At 44.9% G+C, this 18,734-nt stretch overlaps 1 protein-coding gene across 6 annotated transcripts in view; it reads right to left on the bottom strand.

Annotated features, from left to right (window-relative positions):
* The window catches only part of SLC4A10 (solute carrier family 4 member 10), a 289,049-nt gene that overhangs the window by 23,956 nt on the left and 246,359 nt on the right, over positions 1–18,734 (bottom strand). For all 6 annotated transcript variants that reach the window (XM_068245670.1, XM_068245665.1, XM_068245671.1 and 3 more), the window contains exons 16-21: positions 11,485–11,646; positions 7,600–7,713; positions 5,348–5,509; positions 3,075–3,326; positions 1,463–1,531; positions 324–497 (exon numbers count right to left, since the gene is read on the bottom strand). In XM_068245670.1, coding sequence (XP_068101771.1) covers positions 324–497; positions 1,463–1,531; positions 3,075–3,326; positions 5,348–5,509; positions 7,600–7,713; positions 11,485–11,646 — 933 coding nt within the window. The remainder of the gene's footprint in view (positions 1–323; positions 498–1,462; positions 1,532–3,074; positions 3,327–5,347; positions 5,510–7,599; positions 7,714–11,484; positions 11,647–18,734) is intronic.

The raw sequence follows: 18,734 nt of genomic DNA, 5'->3' as shown, positions 1-18,734 counted from the left end.
AGGATGAAGTTGTGGGAACGATCGATGCAGAGGGGGCAGGAGGAAGCCTCAGGTATGTATAAATCTTTTATAAAAGTGTTCATCTCTGGTACACTTTAAGTCAATGAAAGTGCAAGAAAAGTGCATAGCAGATGCAGTGCTATTGAGTTTTCTTGTAATCCAGCAAATTAGCTTAAACTGGGCTTAAAATGCATTTATCCATTTCCTCAAGTACAGCGATCAGGCCTCTACTAGGCCCAACCATCTTTGTATGGTTGTGTCAAGTGTAACTTTATATAGACAGCAAAGCTTAAATCAAAATGGTCCTATGTAAAAATTCTTACCATCATTGGGAAAACAATAGCTGCTCGAGATGCTTTGATTACCCACAGCAATATGAGACAGCTGAGCTGCAGGACAGTGAAGAGGTGAACCTTACGCAGCGGGACATGCCGCAGGTAGATGAAGTCTGGCTGGTGTTTTGGTGGCATCCAGAAGAGTAATATCCGATCAAAGAACTAAAACAAACAAAAAAAGATGATATTTGTAGTAGTAGCTGTATGTGTAGTTACATCCTAGGTGGGCAAATGATTTGTCTACAAAATCATAAATAGTATGTTTGTGCATTGCATGCCTATACCTTTATATAAACTCAGGACCACTCCACGCCCATTGGCGTGAACGGTCTTCTGTGGGGCTAGCAGGAGATCGCGTGCACGCTGCGTGCGCATCTCCTGCTCGGGGGTCGGAGCTCCGCCCCGCCTTCAGTCTCCGTGTGGCGATCGCTGCTCGGAGACTGTTAGACGGCGAAACCGCTGTCTATTAGGGCAGTACAGCGCTGCGATCTAAGGCAGCGCTGTACTGGGGACAGCCATGTGACACGGCTGTCCACTCCAGAGTGTCGGCAGTGATCCGCTGTCATAGGCTGAAGCCTATGACACCCGATCACAATCATTGGCCAGCGGGGGAGGGTGGGCGGGGTATTCAAAAAGAAAAAAAATACACATTTGTATTTAAAAAATTATAATATTAATATTTATAGAACAAAATAAACACTGGAGGGGATGATCAGACCCCACCAACAGGAAGCTCTGTTGGTGGGGGGAAAAGGGGGGGGGGTGGATCACTTGTGTGCTGTGCGGCCCTGCAGCTTGGCCTTAAAGCTGCAGTGGCCCTATTAACAAAAAATGGCCTGGTCACTAGGGGTGTTTAATACCGCGGTCTTCAAGAGGCTAACCACTACACCACCGTGCTGCTGTTATACTAGCAGCCATGCGTTAGGTAACGCAAGTTGTGCTACTCGTGCAATGCTTGAGACGTCAGTGGCGTAAATACCAGTAAAACTGTTGTGCGCCGTGCAGACACAGTAATTTGACCAGACATTCATGCATATTCCCCACAGTCTGTATGTGCTGCTGACTGACTGCTACATTTCAGAATCAGGGCTGTGTTATCCTACCATGAAAAAACAAAGATACATTACCTGAATTCCCTTTAGCGATGAGGCGCCCATATAGAGAAATACTCCATAGAGGACTGGCATAGGGATGAACTGCACAGCAAAGAGAAAATGGAAACAAACATTTAAGGCGATTACTTTGCGTAAACATTTAGTTAAAAGCAAAGGGACTGTACATACGGAAAATGAATACAATTAAAATGGAGAAGAGTCTGGTGTTGGATAGTTTTCCCAGCCCAGTGTAAAGCAGCAGGACAGACACATGTCTTATTAGGCTACTTCAGTTGTCAGTTTTATGGCAGGAGGTCTAGTGGGAAATCATTTTCCATCCATTTCCCACCAGGGGTCCTATTTACAAAGGTGTGAAATAAACATTTTGCATAAAACTCTATGCTTACCCCATTGCTTAGCACAAAACCATCTGTCTAAACGGAACAATGTTTCCGCTAAATGGATTATTCTTCAGGAGAGATGGCCTTCGTCAGGGGTGCTGCTAAGGTTTTTGTGGCCCCAAGTAGCACATCATTTGTGCCCCCCCCATCACAGGCCCCATTCTTCCATTATAATAGAGAGCCAAAGGTGCCCCATCAATAGGTAGCCCTCCGGTATACAGTAGGTGGGCAGCAAAATGTGCACCCCCCAATATAGGTAGCCCAGGCGTCCCCCCAGTATAGTAGCCAAGGTTTCCACCCAGTATTTGTAGCCACAGCCTGTATAGGTAGCCAAGGTGTCCCCACCCAGTATACATAGCCACCCACAGTATAGGTAGACAAAGGTGCCCTCCTCCCCATACAGGGTTTTGGTGTCAGTGGGGGTATGTAGCATCCTTCTGGCTCTCCATCCCCAACACTCATACACCTGCCCTCGAATAAAGGAGAGCTGAGCATAGTAACTGTTCGGCACACTTCAAATGAAGGAAATGAGAAATTACCTCACTTTTGCATCTGATGTGTACTCCATGGTCACTGCTCCATTTGCCCCTCTGTTCACATTGCTGCAGATCTGAGGTCTGTGTGTGAGTGAAGGGGCAGCCATGCAAGTCACGGACAGTGTGGCCCTGGCAGCATGGAAAGCCCCTGCTGTGGATGAGGCCCCAAGTGGCCACATGGTTTACTTGGGCCTAGCTGCACCCCTGGCCCTCGTTACCAAAGCAGGCGGTGGCATGAAAAACTTGATATCAGCCATTTTGGCAGACCTGTGAGGATCTCCATGGTTTTAATGTGAATCCTCGTGGGCCCAGGCAGGGCCATTTACCTATTTGGTGTTCCAATCAAAACCCCATGTGCCACCCTCCACTCAGCATAGACGCACACTCTAGGGAAACAGAGTCAAGAAACTGAATGGGATGGCTCCCACCATGGGAACTACAATAGCACCGGCCAAGGGTTATAATAAAAAAAAAACTGTGAGACATCCAAGGGACAAAGGAATGCTGTAATACACTGTGCTATGCACTGCATATCGCCTGAAAAAGAATTTCATTACTAATACTTACTAGAAGGTGCAGTATGGTGCCCTGTACAATTAAGAATACATCAGGTCTTTGCCTTTATAGCCTAGGCCCAGAAATGGCCCTGATCTCAAGAACAGGAAATGAGGAACTCTAATATGTGCTTCTCTTTAGCTTATGACTTACCTGAAGAACCCTAGTCATAAAGACAGAAGATCCCATGAGTACAAATATCATGAGCCCGGTAACCCTTTGTTCACGGATCCCTAAGAACTTTGGCTGCTCTCCTGGGGCAGAGCACTCTGATTCCAGCTTGAGGCTGTTCACATGAGTGATGGAGAGGACGGTGGCCGCTACGAACCATGGCAATCCCATCACCGAGCACACACCAAGCATGACGCCAACCATGAGAAGGTCCAGATGGTACCCACAACCTTTCTGCAGCAACACACAGAAGCAAAAGTTTGAGTTAGTAGACCATCTTCTGCTGGGCTCCACACTTATTCTGAAGCAACGCCAATCCTTTATTTTATGAAGGCTTTAATGCAGAAAGCTCATGAGTTATGTGATCTATCTTATCTGTTTCTCACCCTATTTATGTAATAACATTTCACAAATCTGAGTTTTAGGGTTACAATGCCAAGAACAGTGTACTGCTGCTTGCTATAGAAAGTGTGGCTCTCAGCAATGTCAGGAGATGCGCTGGTACCCAGGAATGTCTAGCAAGTTGGCCACCACTGCTTTAAACTGCAGCCAAATTTTCCATCTGCTCTTACTGCTTAGCCACACTAGTAGAGTCTTATTACACTAAGACAGCTTCTCTGTGCAAATTATAATAATAGTCAGTGTATACTTCTGACTCCAAAGCTTTCTGTTTGAAGTGGATATTAGTGTTGGTGTTCAAATCTGGGTTTCCTCATTTGGAAACCCGGATTATGTCGTACATTGCAGCTCAGCATAAAAGCTAGTGGAGAAGGTCATGAGGTTGCGGTCCATGTCACGCTTCACATGAACACGATGGTTCCTCCTTCAAACTTGGAGAGAGGAAGCATCAAAGCTACGTGAAGCCTGATGTGGACCTCAACCCTTTGACCTTCTCCACTAGCTTTGGTGCTGAACTTCACTTTACGGCATAATCCGGGTTTCTGAATGAGGAAACATGGACTCCCAACACTAGTGGATATTACATTTTTATGCAAGATGTTTGTATCCAGTATGCTGAATGTGACTAAGGGGTTCACACAAAAGACATGAGTAAGTATGTTTGTGTCAAAGGCAGGCAGGATAACTATATAGGTTAGAGGAAGTTAGGAGACAGGATGTTCATTTGACTGCATGGGGTTGATTCACAAAGCTTATGTAATTTTCACCTTAACTGTAAGGAGAGCTAATGCATGAGATAAACAAATAAAGAGAGATCATTCATGAGATAACAGATGAGGAGAAATAAATCATGAGTTAAAGAGAATCTGTATTGTTAAAATCGCACAAAAGTAAACATACCAGTGCGTTAGGGGACATCTCCTATTACCCTCTGACACAATTTCGCCGCTCCTCGCCGCATTAAAAGTGGTTAAAAAACGTTTTTAAAAGTTTGTTTATAAAGAAACAAAATGGCCACCAAAACAGGTTGGCCACCAAGTAGGTTGATGTACAGTATGTCCACACATAGAAAATACATCCATACACAAGCAGGCTGTATACAGCCTTCCTTTTGAATCTCAAGAGATCATTTGTGTGTTTCTTTCCCCCTGTTCTCATGCACTGAAGTTTCAGGCTGCTCGTTTCTTCCTGCAAACAGCTTTGCCCTTGTCTGTAATTCTTCAGTATGTGAAAGCCCAGCCAGCTCAGAGGATGATTTATCCTGCTTGTAAAAGATAAGAGAGAAGAGAGAAGCTGCCCTAATCTAAATAATACACAGGCAGTGTGCATAGAGGGGCCTAGAAGGGGGAGTTCATAGCAGAACCACAACACTGAAGAACTTGGCAGCCTTCCAGACACAGGCCGACAAGTCTGACAGGGGAAAGATACATTGATTTATTACAGAGACTGTGATAGTAGAAAGTGCTGCAGTAAGCTAGAACACATTAGAATAGCTTTTGGAACTTGTAGGATGATAAAAAACAGGATGCAATTTTTGTTACGGAGTCTCTTTAAGTCAAAGTAGGAAAAGAAAAACCATGAGTTAAGGAGAGATACATTGTGAGCTGTGTCATTTAAGGAGAGATAAACTGTGAGTTAATAAGTAAGGTGAGATAATTCAACAGAAAAGCTTTGTGAATGACCCCTATGTAAGACTGTAAGTCTGCTTTACATCTACACTCAAGCAGAAAGCTATCTTTTTGTACGCCTTCTTTATCCTTCCCAAGAATATTACACCATTTATTTCTGCATTCATGTACTAACTTTCATTGTTTCTTCAATGTCAGAAACCTGAGCACTGAAACCTTAACTTTTACCTTTAACTTGTGTTCTTTCCTGTTTATAATGACTGCAGTGATCTGTTGGTCCATAAAGATCAGAATGGTGCAGAGCAGAGATGGAACTGCAGCTGCAAGCACAGTCCACCAAGGATTTGGTCCTAAAGGGTTAACAATCCAACCGCGGTCATCTCTGGTTGGCTGAAAGAGAAAGCAAAAAACAATATTATTGTCCGAACATCTTAAATGATATGTCTGATGAGCACAGAACTGGCTTATTCATCACTATCTGATGGCCCGGCGTTGCCAGCGTATGTATTTGGCTGGTGTTGGCTGCGCCCACTTTGTCTAACCCTAACACACAAACACTCAATGATCAAGTTTGTGAGCTTTGCCGTCTTTGGCATGAATAATTTGCATTGTATAGAAACAAATCTGATGGTCTGTTTGTGGCTCCCCCCCTTTTCTAAATTTGAACCCCAGTCATCCAATGACCAACTGTACCAGGTTTGAGGCTTGTGCCATCAACAGTGCAAGAATGGCAGCAATTAAAGCGGACCCAAACCAAACATTTTTTTTAATTAAAAATATTTAGTTGCACCACTCTGACATGTACAAAGATAAATAAACACTCCTTCAAGCCTCTGAGCATTTCAGCGCATGCTTTTCACCCTTCTCTTTTCATTACTAGGGTTATACAGGTGGCAGCCATTAGCAATTCCTCCTTTGCTGGATGCCATCTACTCCACCAGTTTGCTGGATTTTTTCCCGGCAATTTGAAAGGAAGGGAGGGGTTCCTCCAACAAATGTAAAATATTTTATATTTGTCATCATGCAGCTGAAAAAATGCTGCTATTTATTATTATAATTTAGAAAATAGATTTTATTTCAGAAATCTTGTATTTTTAATTTGGGTCCACTTTAAATATTCCCCTTGAAAATCAATAGGTACATTTTGTATTTGTCTTCACCCACTTTTTGGTTATGGGGATAAAGAGTATCCTATATGTTATTCCAGCCAGGTAATGTACTATGTGTGTGCCAAAGTTCATTCAAATCCGTATAGCCATTGTTGCGTGATTGAGTAACAAACATCCAAACTTTCACATTTATAATATTAGTAAGATGTAAGGGTGAGTACAACCATCTAATTTTGATTACCACTTCCATATAGTATGAGAGCCAACAGATTGTGAACAGGTGAACAGATTGTGTATGTAAGCTCTCATACTGCATCAAAAGCAAATTTCTGTTTTGCATAGTATTTTAGTAAGGCTTTTTTGTCCCTTTTAGCCCCTTACACACTCCTAGGAGTTTTGGTTCACCATGAGCTTGCTGGGCAATCTGTAACTCTGGATCTTACAAGCCCTACCAGACCAACCAGTCTGAAACAGTCTGTATGCATGCTGGGGTATTGTGGTTCTGTACAATTAACAAGCTGACACATGATTGCATTTCAGCAGTTCTGGAGGTGTGGTTAGCTTTCAGGGACAACAAAGGGCTGATTTGCATAATCACCAGTGATGCATTGTGGGAGACATCCTATGCTCACTTCAACCTGAATAATCACAAAACCTTCTGTTTTAAGGAGGCAAATTTCTGTTTCAGTTTTAGTAACAGGGCTTCTTGGTCCTTTTTAGCCCCTTACACACTCATAGGAGCTCTGGTTCACCATGAACTTGCTGGGCAATCTGTAATACTACATGGAAGTGGTACAAATGGATGATCATTGACCAATTAAAATTGTATGTATGCACAGTTGGAAAACTCTCGAGAATATAACTGACGTAGCAAACCTTACTTGATTTTTTTTTAATGTTTGCCATTAGGCGATTAGTAACATTAGAACCCTTTGCCCTAGTCTCTATAGAAGGACAGATGGTCAGAGCTTTCTTATCAGTTCATTATTGCAGAAGGGTGATAAGGTTCAGTCCTAATGCCTGGTACACACAATGCAATTTCCCATCAGATTGACAGTCGAATCGATTAATTTCAACAAGTCTGATCTGATTTCCAATTGGTTTTCTGATTGATTTTGTAAAGAAGTGATCAAAAATTGATGAGAAAAATGATCGGAAATCAGATTGGACTTGTTGGGAGGGAAATTGCATTGTGTGTACCAAGCATTAGAAGAGGCTTAAACTGCTGTGAAATAGTGGCTGTATTTCCTGATTACACAATTTCTTCACAGCTTTTTAGCAAATTTTAAAAGTTTTGTTCTGTTGAAAGGTATAGTGGTTTCCGCAACTTGGTGTCAGGCTTACAAAACATTTAATTTCATGCATTCTTGCCTTGAAAGCACTTGGAACCTGAAGCTTTGGAGAAGGAACCCCAATAGCGTAGTCTATGAGTACCATAATCATAATACTCAGGAACACGGCAAAGTCACTGATTATGGACCGGACCTGAAGGTAAAAGAAAAAAAACCCTGTGAAGATTTTGCCATTTCATACAGCAAACATAAAATATACATTGTATCAATTGATATCACAAAAGTAACGGTGAAAGCCTCTTTCCAGAATATATCAAATTAGTCTATTTCCTCCCCTGCCTATTTATCTAGCTTTTGCATAATTCTGGTTCTGGCCCATTGGCATTTGTGGAACAGAGATCATCAACAGTCTTACAAAACTGGCCTGAAATTATTAGAAATGATCTAATGGCAAGGGTGCATCCCTCAATGGGCCATTTTAGACTATAGCAAAGGTTGCTAAAGTATAGTTGGGCTAAAATGGTGTCAAATGCAGTCCAGATCAATAGTGTATTGCAGTCAGTAGCGTAGCAATAGGGAATGCAGAGGTTGCGACCACACCAGGGGCCCTTGGGCCCTCCCTCAGCCACAGTATTAGCTCTCTATTGGTCCTGTGCTGGTAATACTCACTTCTATAGATACTTTGAATAGTAGTAATCATTAACAAACTGTTCTCCATCCCCTTCTTGTACCTCTGGCACTGTGGTTGTCCTTGGCAGGTTTTGGTGCACCATAACAATTGTTACCGTATGTATAGAGTTTAACCATCTTAGCGGTATGGACGAGCTCAGCTCGTCCATCACCGCCGATGGCTGCCGCTCAGGCCCTGCTGGGCCGATTTTGTTCAAATAAAGAGCAGCACACGCAGCCGGCACTTTGCCAGCCGCGTGTGCTGCCCGATCGCCGCCGCTCTGCGGCGATTCGCCGCGAGCAGCGGCGAAAGAGGGTCCCCCCAGCCGCCTGAGCCCAGCGTAGCCGGAACAAAAAGTTCCGGCCAGCGCTAAGGGCTGGATCGGAGGCGGCTGACGTCAGGACGTCGGCTGACGTCCATGACGTCACTCCGCTCGTCGCTATGGCGACGATCTAAACAAAACAAGGAAGGCCGCTCATTGCGGCCTTCCTTGTTTATTCTGGGCGCCGGAGGCGATCGGAAGAACGCCTCCGGAGCGCCCTCTAGTGGGCTTTCATGCAGCCAACTTTCAGTTGGCTGCATGAAATAGTTTTTTTTAAATTTAAAAAAAACCCTCCCGCAGCCGCCCTGGCGATCTTAATAGAACGCCAGGGTGGAACACTGGGGCCCATAACGCCTTAGCTATGCCACAGATTGCAGTGCTGATTTTCGCTGCATGTTAATATCTGAACATAGAAGCGCTGCATTTGGCACAGCAAAAGTCATTTCTTGGCCAGGTGCATTCCAAACTCACTGCAATGCATGGCTGCTTGTAAGTTATGCTAAATCCAAAAATACAGGTAATTACAGTGCACTGGAAAATAGATAGCAGAGACATATTTTTTTAATGTACCACGTTTAGACAATTGGGTATGTGGTAAACCTCCAAGAACCTAGGATGTTTTTCACTAGAGAAAGCCAATACAGCTTGACAGAGGAACCCTCTTCCAAAACAGTGTCTGTTGCTGTTAAAGTGAACCTAAACTGAGAAGGATATGGGTGTTTACTTTTAAAATAATACCAGTTGCCTGACTCTCCTGCTGATCCTGTGTCTCTAATACTTTTAGCCACAGCCCCTCAACAAGCATGCAGATCAGGTGGTCTGACTGAAGTCAGACTGGATTAGCTGCTTGCTTCAGGTGTGTGATTCAGCCACTATGGCAGCCTAAAGGCTCATACACACGTCGGATTTTTGCAAAGGCCAAGCGGATCATTTAAATCCAGTCCTATCAGTCTTATCAGCTGAACGTCGAACCGTACACACGCCTGTTTTGACGTTGAAACGTCCGGACGTTCAAACGTCCAAACGACCTGTCGTTTGCAAAAATCCGACATGTGTATGTAACTTAAAGGAGATATCAGGGAAAATAGGAAAAATGAGCTTTACTCACCTGGGCCACGGCGAACTGCGCAGGTGCAGTAGTTTTGCGCCGCCGCAAACTTGGCCATGATTGCGTAGCCGCAGTAAAGCCGAACCCGTGGTCGGCCTGAATACCGAGCACGGAAACCCTGACAGCGGCGGGGAGCGGTCGGCGTGGGACAGTTGGCTGCAAGGGGCTGGAGAAAGCCCCAGGTGAGTAAAGCTCATTTTTCCTATTTTTTCTGATAACTCCTTTAAGAGATTAGTAGGACTAACAAGCAACTGGTATTGTTTAAACGGAAACATCCACATCCCTCTCAGTTAAAGTGAACCTAAAGGCAAGTAAAAAAAATGAGATCAACTCACTTGGGGCTTCCCTCAGCCCCCTGCAGCCGATTGGTGTCCTCGCAGCCCTGCTCCGATGGTCCAGGACCCGCTGGCGAACACTTCCGGTTTGGCCGTCACCGGCCGACAGGCATGGGAACGCGAGTGATTCTTCGCGTTCCCAGCCTGTATATCGCCCCCTATGCTGCTATTGCGGCCTCCTGGTTACCTCTGGTTACCTCTCTGTCAATTATTCAATCAAGAGCTTGAATACACAAATGTGGTGCTGCGGATTTCCTAGGGCAATGTTACCAGTGTTTCATGAATAAACCACTATGTCCTGTAGTGTGTCTTGCGTAAGTATAGCCAGAAAACAGCTGCAATACTCCTCTCTCTTTGTCAATTAACAATAATGCAACTACACCATGCTAGGTTTAGATAGTGTGTAAAAAGGGTACAAACCCCTTGGATCATCATAGCTTTAATAAAGAGTGTTGTGATCCTGTGAGGACAACAATAACCTTTTCGTTGTGATCCAACCTCTTCCCCAACCCACAAAAATAGTTTTACATGTTGCTGTCTTATTATTGTGCACTGATAGGAATATCAGGAATATAGCAAAATCTCCACACTGGAACAAAAAATAGTAATAAAGACCCAAAATAGGTTCTAACATACATGTCAAGCCCGTGAGCCAAATCTGGCCCACAGAGTCATAATTTGGCCTTCGAGGTGTTTTCCCACTTTGCATAATGTTTGGCCCACTCCAGACCACCAGGGAAGCTATATTGGGGGTGAACCCATATACCACCAGGGAAGCCATGTGGGTGTGGGAGGGGGAAAGCACTAGACACAAGGGAACTGTATAGGATGGGACTGGGGTCACTAGACACCAGGGAACTGTATAGGGGAGAGAGAGGGGAGCCACTTGACACCAGGGAACTGTATAGGGGGAGGGATGATCACTACAAACCAGGGAATTGTATAGGGGAGGGAAGGGCCACTAGACACCAGGGAGCTAGGAAAAGGAGGGGGGCTATTAGACACCAGGGAACTTTATAAGGGAGTGAGGTAGCCACTAGACATTGAGGTTGGCCCGCAACTTGATAGCAGTGTTCAATTTTGTCCCACTTTATATTTTAGTTTGACAACCCTGTTTTAACCCCTTTCCACATTGTCTGAAAATAAAATAAAAGTTTGCCATGGACTGCACAAGAAACTAATACAGCTTTTCAGCAAAATATTATTTTGGCGGGTTATGTCATTGTTATTTGTGTTAAAACTCCCTACCTGCTCTTTCACCTTAAACCGCATTTGCCTCCTCCCAGCAATGTAGGCTGCATCACTACCATGGTCACATGATCTTGTTACAACAAGCGAATGAGACCACCACTGGGGGTGGCAGAGTAGGAACTGAGAAGGGACCTGGATGTCAGAGAAGATGAGATGGACATCTATGTTCCTTCTGAAAAACCTACTCTGTCACTTTCATAATGCAGAAACAAAAAATACAGTTGGCACAAGCTTCTATATAAAACAATTATTTATTATCAACCCAACAATTCCATTACCTTGGTTGGAAAATAGCGGCTGGTCTTGAACTGTTTCAGCGTGTTGGACAGTGCGACAGTTGAAAAGAATAAGATGATGGACCAAAACAGAACATCCGGTACATAAGGACCTTCATGCCCACAGGCTCTGCCATCAAACTCTCCTTTGTACTCTAAGCATGCCTGGAGAAAAATAACACACATCAACCCAATGACAGCAACAGTTCAATGCATGTATGTATAGTGGTGCTGCTAAGTCCTAAAAGTAGATGAAGGAAATCTAGTTAAATACATCAAAAATATTATCTCACAGAAGCTATATGGGGGGGGGGGGGGGGGGGGTTAGTGGCACTGTGGCACTAAACCATTAGGGAAGCTACATGGGGGAGGGAGGGGGGACCACTAGACCATCAGGGAAGCTGTATGAGGGAGGGGGACAACTAGACCATAGGGGAAGCTATATGGGAGGTAAAGGGGGGACCACTAGATTATCAGGGTCTTAAGCAGAAAAAAAAATGTTTGCTAAATCTTTCAAATCAGATTTTAAGCAATAAAGATTGACATTTTCAGCTAGGCTGTGTGAGGGTAACAATCCAGGGCTCTATATGACACTTCTCTGCAGATGCAGGTAAACTAGCCATGCATCTAGCAATGTTGGGCAGATTCATCTAAGAGGCAAATTTCTCTAATCGAATCTGATCTGTGAGAGATCTGTCAGGTGCCCATACACAGCAGGCCGATTCCTGATCAATTTCAGCATGAAATCTCTCGGGAATCAGCCTAGCCCGCCGCTGTACCCTAATGTATAGATGTGCATTTATACATTACTTGTCTTGTGTCGCGGTGCCTGTCTGTCTTCTGCCGCTTTTCTATTAGCCGCATACACGCTGTCGGCGTGTGTGATGTCATGTGCCGGTGTGCTATGCGCTGGCACCATGCTTGTGGCTAATAGAAGAGCAGTGAAAGATGCAGATACAGGACAGGTAATGCATAAACGCACACTTACAGCACATTTATACATTGCAGGAACAGCGACGGGGGTTTTGTCCCAAGATAGCTCGCCGGTACCCATGCGCACCGGATCCAGCAAGTTGGGCCTACATCTTGCAGGATGTTCGACCGGCCCGGGCATCCATACATCGGGCATGCACTTGGCAGCGCCGATTTTCTGTTTACTCACGTTTATTAAAAGGTACTTACAGATAATACAGGCATTCAAACTATTTGCATAATAATAGTGTTTAACACAAGCATGAAAACAGTAAACAAGCGGTCAATCATGGCACATCATATGAATAAGATTAATAAATCCAAATAGTGAGTGAGATCTTTTTGTCTTTAAGCATGGGTATTGCGCATAAAGGATGATCCGCTGCATTTAACAACCTTACACTAACATATGTTAACAAACAGAGAGCCGTTCCAGGGAGTCCGACTTCATGGCCCAGGAAGGTTCTCTCGAGGCAGGAGAGGCAAGGTTTGGTAAGGAATCTTACTATACTCAGTTTAAAAGAGATTCTTAGGCTAACGAAAAAGCTCTAGCAAGGAGGTCTGAGGGACTTCGGTAGGTGATCCAATCTTCCCATTTAGAGAGAAATTTATCCTGGGTACCTTCCAATGTATATGCTATTTTTTCCATTAATAGGATTTGATCAAGTCCTGACAACAGGAGATCAAAGTTAATAGTTGGTTGTTTGGCAGCGCCGATTTTCATCAAATTGGATGGTCAGTTGGGGCCACCAAGTCACCGGATGTATGGCCAGTTGTTAGGATCAGAGCAATAGATACAATGGTTTATCTCATCAGTTTATTTTTAATTCTGGATTGCTTGAGGGCTCGTTCACATTAAGATCGTTTTTGCCCTTTTTTTTTTTTAAACGCGGGCGATTTTCAAAATAGCCCTGAAAACGCTTGTGCAATGATTCTCTATGACAGAGTTCACATCTGAGCGGTTTGTTTCCGATCCGCTCAGAGAAGCACTGCATGGGCTATTTTTGAGGCGATTACGCCTCAATGGAAGGTATAGGAAAAAACACGAAACGCTCACAAAATCACTTTGTGCAGCAATTCTGTTTGCGTTTTTAGGAATAAATACATTGTATTTATTATTTTCCGGGTCAAAGAGTTCACTTCCTGGCTTGCGTCAGGGAGGAAATTACAAAACCGCTCGGGAAAATGCTTAGAAAACCGCTTAGCACAAAAATGAATCACCCGCCCATGCGCCGGGAATCGAAAAAAAAAAAGACGCGTCCAACGTTAACGGCAGGGGCATAGCAATAGGGGTTGCAGAGGATGCGATTGCATCCGGGCCCTTGGGCCAGAGGGGCCCGAATGGCCCTTCCTCAACTGCAGTATTAGCTCTCTATCGGTCCTGTGCTCATAATAATGACTTCTATAGATACTTTGAATAGTGTTAATCATTAGCAAACTGTTCCCCATCCCCTTCTTGCACCTCCGACACTGTAGTTGCCATTAGCAGGTTTTGTTATCAATTGTTATATATAGAGTGCTTGGGGAGCCCCAATGTAAGACTTGCATCGGGGCCCACAGCTCCTTAGATACGCCACTGGCTAATGGCCATGCGAACGGAATGCAATGTGAACAAGGCCTTAAATAACTTTATTGAGCTTGAGCTGCTCCATATTATTTCCATATTAGGACTCGTGGAAGCGGCAGGAAAAGGAGATGTCAGGCTTCCCACTAGGCTTTCTGTCACATTAGCAGTTGTCAGGGCTGCTGGCTCCACTGGCTACAAAGCAAGGTTTATATGTGAAATCTGCTCTTGGTCTGCCTGGCACTGTGACACTCTAATATACACGTAGGCCTAGTGCACACCAGAGCGGTTCTGCTGCGGTTTGCGATCCGCTTTCGGGTGCGGATCCGCCAGGGTAATGTATTTCAATGGGCTGGTGCACACCAGAGCGGGAGGCATTTTGCAGAAACGCATACTCCCGGGCTGCTGCAGATTTTGGATTGCGGATGCGTTTCTGCCTCAGTGTTAAGTATAGGAAAACCGCAAACCGCTCTGAAAAACGGCACTTCAGAGCGGTTTGCCAGGCGTTTTTGTTACAGTAGCTGTTCAGTAACAGCTTTACTGTAACAATACATGAAATCTACTATACCAAAACCGCTACACAAAACCGCAAAACGCTAGTTGAAACGCTGCAGAAAAAGAAGAAAAAGCGTTTCAAAATCTGCTAGCATTTTGCGGATCTGCTAGCGGTTTTTGGTGTGCACCAGGCCTTATACAGCATAAACAGATGAAGGCGTAGTCAAGTGAAATGATATGCTGATTACAGCCTAGCATTAAAAAAGGGAAGCGCAGCTTATGATAAGCTTTGCCTCTGAAAACACAGCGGTTAGATTTCAGGACACATCCCAAACAGCTGGACAAAAAAGAACAAAAAAAATTTTTTTTAGAGGAAATGCCAGCTTTTAGATACATTTTAGAATAGTTTGGCTGTACCATCTGTCGCGCATCCTCAGAAATCCTCTTTGTGCTATAATGGCCCCTGCTGGAACATATTTTCCTGGCTTGCTTTTAATTTTATTTGATAATGCAATCCAGCAAAACACAATACAATAAAGGCTTTAGGAACAATGGGGCAGATTCACTAAGGTCTAGTTCAGGGGAGGACTGGGACCTTTTGGCCTGGGGGGAAAACACAAACTAGAGGCCCGTTTTCACGGCAGCCCCAGCCCAAATGACATCACACACGTGTCCCACGTGCTATATGCCGGTAGTCATGTGGAAAATACAGCAAGGACACTCGAGGGACAGTGTGACAGGTAAAGTATAAATGCACTGGCACCTGGAGCACATAATACATTTTGAGTTACAACGGTCGGGGTTTCTATCTCTTACACAAGTCCTGCAAGCAGCCCTTCTGGAGTCTAGGGTCTGTCTGCAAGCAGTCCTTCTGAAGTCTAGGGACTGTCAAAAACTTTTCAACTTAGACAATATCTTATGTAGCTGTGCACATGCAGTTAACAATGGTGAGAGACCAGACAGATTTTTCCCCACGGACCCTGCAGGCAAGCCTCTGCTCTGTATCATGCTGTGTATATTTACTAGCTTGCCTGCCCTGCAATTGCTCTGTAATTGGGCGTTTATTTCCCTCATTCAGCCTAGTGTTTCACATTGCCTTATACAAAAACCTGAATTCACCAGGCACAGTGCCAGCCCTAAATCATTAAATGAGAGGCAGCCTGGGGGGAAATCTCCCCCCTTCCCCCCTGGCCAGTCCTCCCCTGGTCTAGTTCACACTGGGCGCTTTGGTAGCGTTTTGCTGATCGCCGGCGATCAGCAAAATGCTGTTTTCCACTGTACAGGAAACTTATTTTAGAGTGATTGGGCTCGATTCACAAAAGGGTGCTAACTCAGTTAGCTCACCTAAAAGCTTTGGGCGTGCTAACTAGGGTGCTAAGCAGTTAGCACGACCAAAACTTTAATTGATTGCGCGCAAAGTTCAGCGGTGCGTGCGAAACGGCGCACCAGGTGCGACTATAATGTTGCACCGGGTGCCCTTAAAACGCTGCACCAGGTGCACCCGAAGCTTCGCACAGTGCGCCGTTCTGGGTGCACCTAATGCAACGTTTTAGGGGCACCCGGTGGGACGTTATAGTCGCACCTGGTGCGATGTTTCGAACGCACTGCTGAACTTTGTGTAAAATTTTGCATGTCCTAAAGGGCTTTAGGCGTGCTAAGGGGCTTTTAGGCGTGCTAACTAAGTTAGCAACCCTTTTGTGAATCAAGACCATTGTGTTTTGGATTCTTTAACACTGAAATGCAATCTCTCCAAAATCACTCTAAAAATGCTGCATGCACCATGTTTGAGATTTCAGCAAATCACTAATCACTGGTGATTGCTACAGTGTGAATTCCCTGCTTGCAGTAGCAATTGGGGCAATTTTTCAGCGCTCCTCCGATGCACCATTCCCTGCCGCCGGCCCCGGTCTAGCGCAGCACGCAGTCCAACTGCGGCTGTGCGGCCGTGCTCGCTCCCGCCCGCGTCATCAGAAGCTTACTGCGCAGGTGCAGTACAAGAAGCCTTCATACTGCATCTGCGCAGTAAGCTTCCAATGACACGAATGGCAGTGCGCATTATTCGGCTATGACACAGACGAATAATGCCCGGTGCCGGCGGCGGGGAACGGGTGATCAGAGGAGGATGGCGTGGGACATAACAGCTACAGGGGGCTGATAGAAGCCCCAGGTAAGTGGCGGTTTTTATCCACAGGAAGCCCCTACAGAATCCCTTTAACATAACTGTGCAATAAAAGGAGGTACTTTATTTGGCTTCAGACTCTCTTTAAATTGACATATTTCTTATTTTCAAATGTTAAGGATGGGAAAAAAGTTTGGATTCAAACACATTTTTCAGTAAGTAAAATACATATATTTACATAGATCTGTACATAAGTCCTCAAAGAGTGACAAATAAGGAAGAAAGAGGGACAGGGGGACTGGGTTCCCAAAGAGGCGCAGTCCCTCCAAAAGAGGGACAGTTGTTAGCTATGGAGTTAAAACACTTGAGTTGTTATCTATGCAAATGAGCTTCTCTGAGCTATTTAACCAACTTAGTCCAACTCAGTTCTGTTTTCTATAGAACTTAAACAGCCAAGAAACAGTGAGAGAAAGCTTGACATAAGATTTTACGCGTACGAGAGGTATCGGCGCAGGAGACTTGGGCGCAGGATACAGCCGGTATATGGCTGATCCTGCTGCTGCACAGGTTCCTGGCCGTATTTAATACTATTGCCCCTCCAGGCCGCCATGATTGGTGGGGAATGAAACAATTTGGCTTCCAGCTATTGCTGGAAGCTGAATTATTGTAATTTAAAAGTAACTTCAGCTCTGTCTTCTGACGGTGCCGAAGTTACTCCCTGTGCGCTACTATAGCCGTAGTTCCTATTACGGCCTATGGTGGCGCCGGCTGCGCCCAAATCTCCTGCGCTGGATTAACGGTGTTCAGATTTTACTGCAGGAAAGTTTAAGGGCCCGTTTCCACGTGTGCGGTGCGAATTCATTGCGGAAAGCGCAAAAACGAATTTGCATGCGGATTCGACTTTTACCACGAAATTGCGTACGGTTTCGCAGTTTTTTGTAAGTATGCGAATTTAACCACTTGCTGACCGCACACTCATACCGTGCGGCGGCAAAGTGGTAGCTGGAGGACCAGCGACGCAGATCTGCATTGCCAGGTGCCTCCCTAATTAATCAGGAAAGGCCGCTCGCGCGATCAGCCGTTTCCTGTTAGATCACGGAGCGCATCTCCGTGAATAGCCTGCGAGCCGCTGATTGCGGCTCGCAGACTAAATGTAAACGTAGGAGACATATGTCTCCTTTGTTTACATTGTACGGCGCTGCTTTCACCAGGGGGGAAAGGTAGAAGAGGGAGGGGGGGAATTTCGCTGCGGAGGGGGGCTTTGAGGTGCCCCCCCCGCAAACCTCAGGCAGGCAGGAGCGATCAGACCCTCCCTGCACATCATCCCCATGGGGGGGGGGGAGGGGGGCGATCTGGTCGCTCTGCCTGCACCCTGATCTGTGCTGGGGGCTGCAGAGCCCACCCAGCACAGATCACTAAAAACAGCGCTGGTCCTTAAGGGGGGGTAAAGGGTGGGTCATCAAGTGGTTAACCATGTCAGTGCCTGTGTGCTTTTACATTGATTTTAGGCGAGAATGTACGCAAATTCGCATAGCAAAAATGCATGCAAATTTCCTATTAATTACATTGTATGCAAATCGCACACCAATTCTGATGGCTCTGCTGTGCAGATTTTTCCTGCATAGAAAAACGCTCGCTTTTCCCGACAAGTGGAAACAGGCTAATTAAGTTGTATTGGTTGTGCGAATCTGCGTGCAGAAAACGCATGCAGATTCGCGATAGTGGCAACGAACCCTAAAGGGTTATTAGCTCTGCTCTGTTTTACAGCTTAAAATACAAAGTGTGGTTTGTAAACTGCAAACATGACAGAATGATGCAATGTTATAAATAAAGCTTTGTAACTGAAAATAAAAATATGTATTTGCTTCTAATGTTCTATTAATTATCCATACTACACATACAATTCATTATATCATAAGTTTATTTTCGCTTCAGTGTCATTTTATGATGTAAGAATCAGAAAACTTGCCGTGCGATATACGCGTCGCTCACGACAAATTTACTGGCATTTAGTGATCCTACCCCGATTTTTTTCAATATTCGGTTGTAAGGAGAACCTGTAGAACCAAGCGTGAGGGTGCGAAATATGAAGTGTTGAAAGGA

Source organism: Hyperolius riggenbachi, chromosome 7 (genome assembly GCF_040937935.1).
Source record: "Hyperolius riggenbachi isolate aHypRig1 chromosome 7, aHypRig1.pri, whole genome shotgun sequence".
Lineage (NCBI taxonomy): Eukaryota > Metazoa > Chordata > Amphibia > Anura > Hyperoliidae > Hyperolius > Hyperolius riggenbachi.
This window is presented reverse-complemented; position numbering and strand designations above follow the sequence as displayed.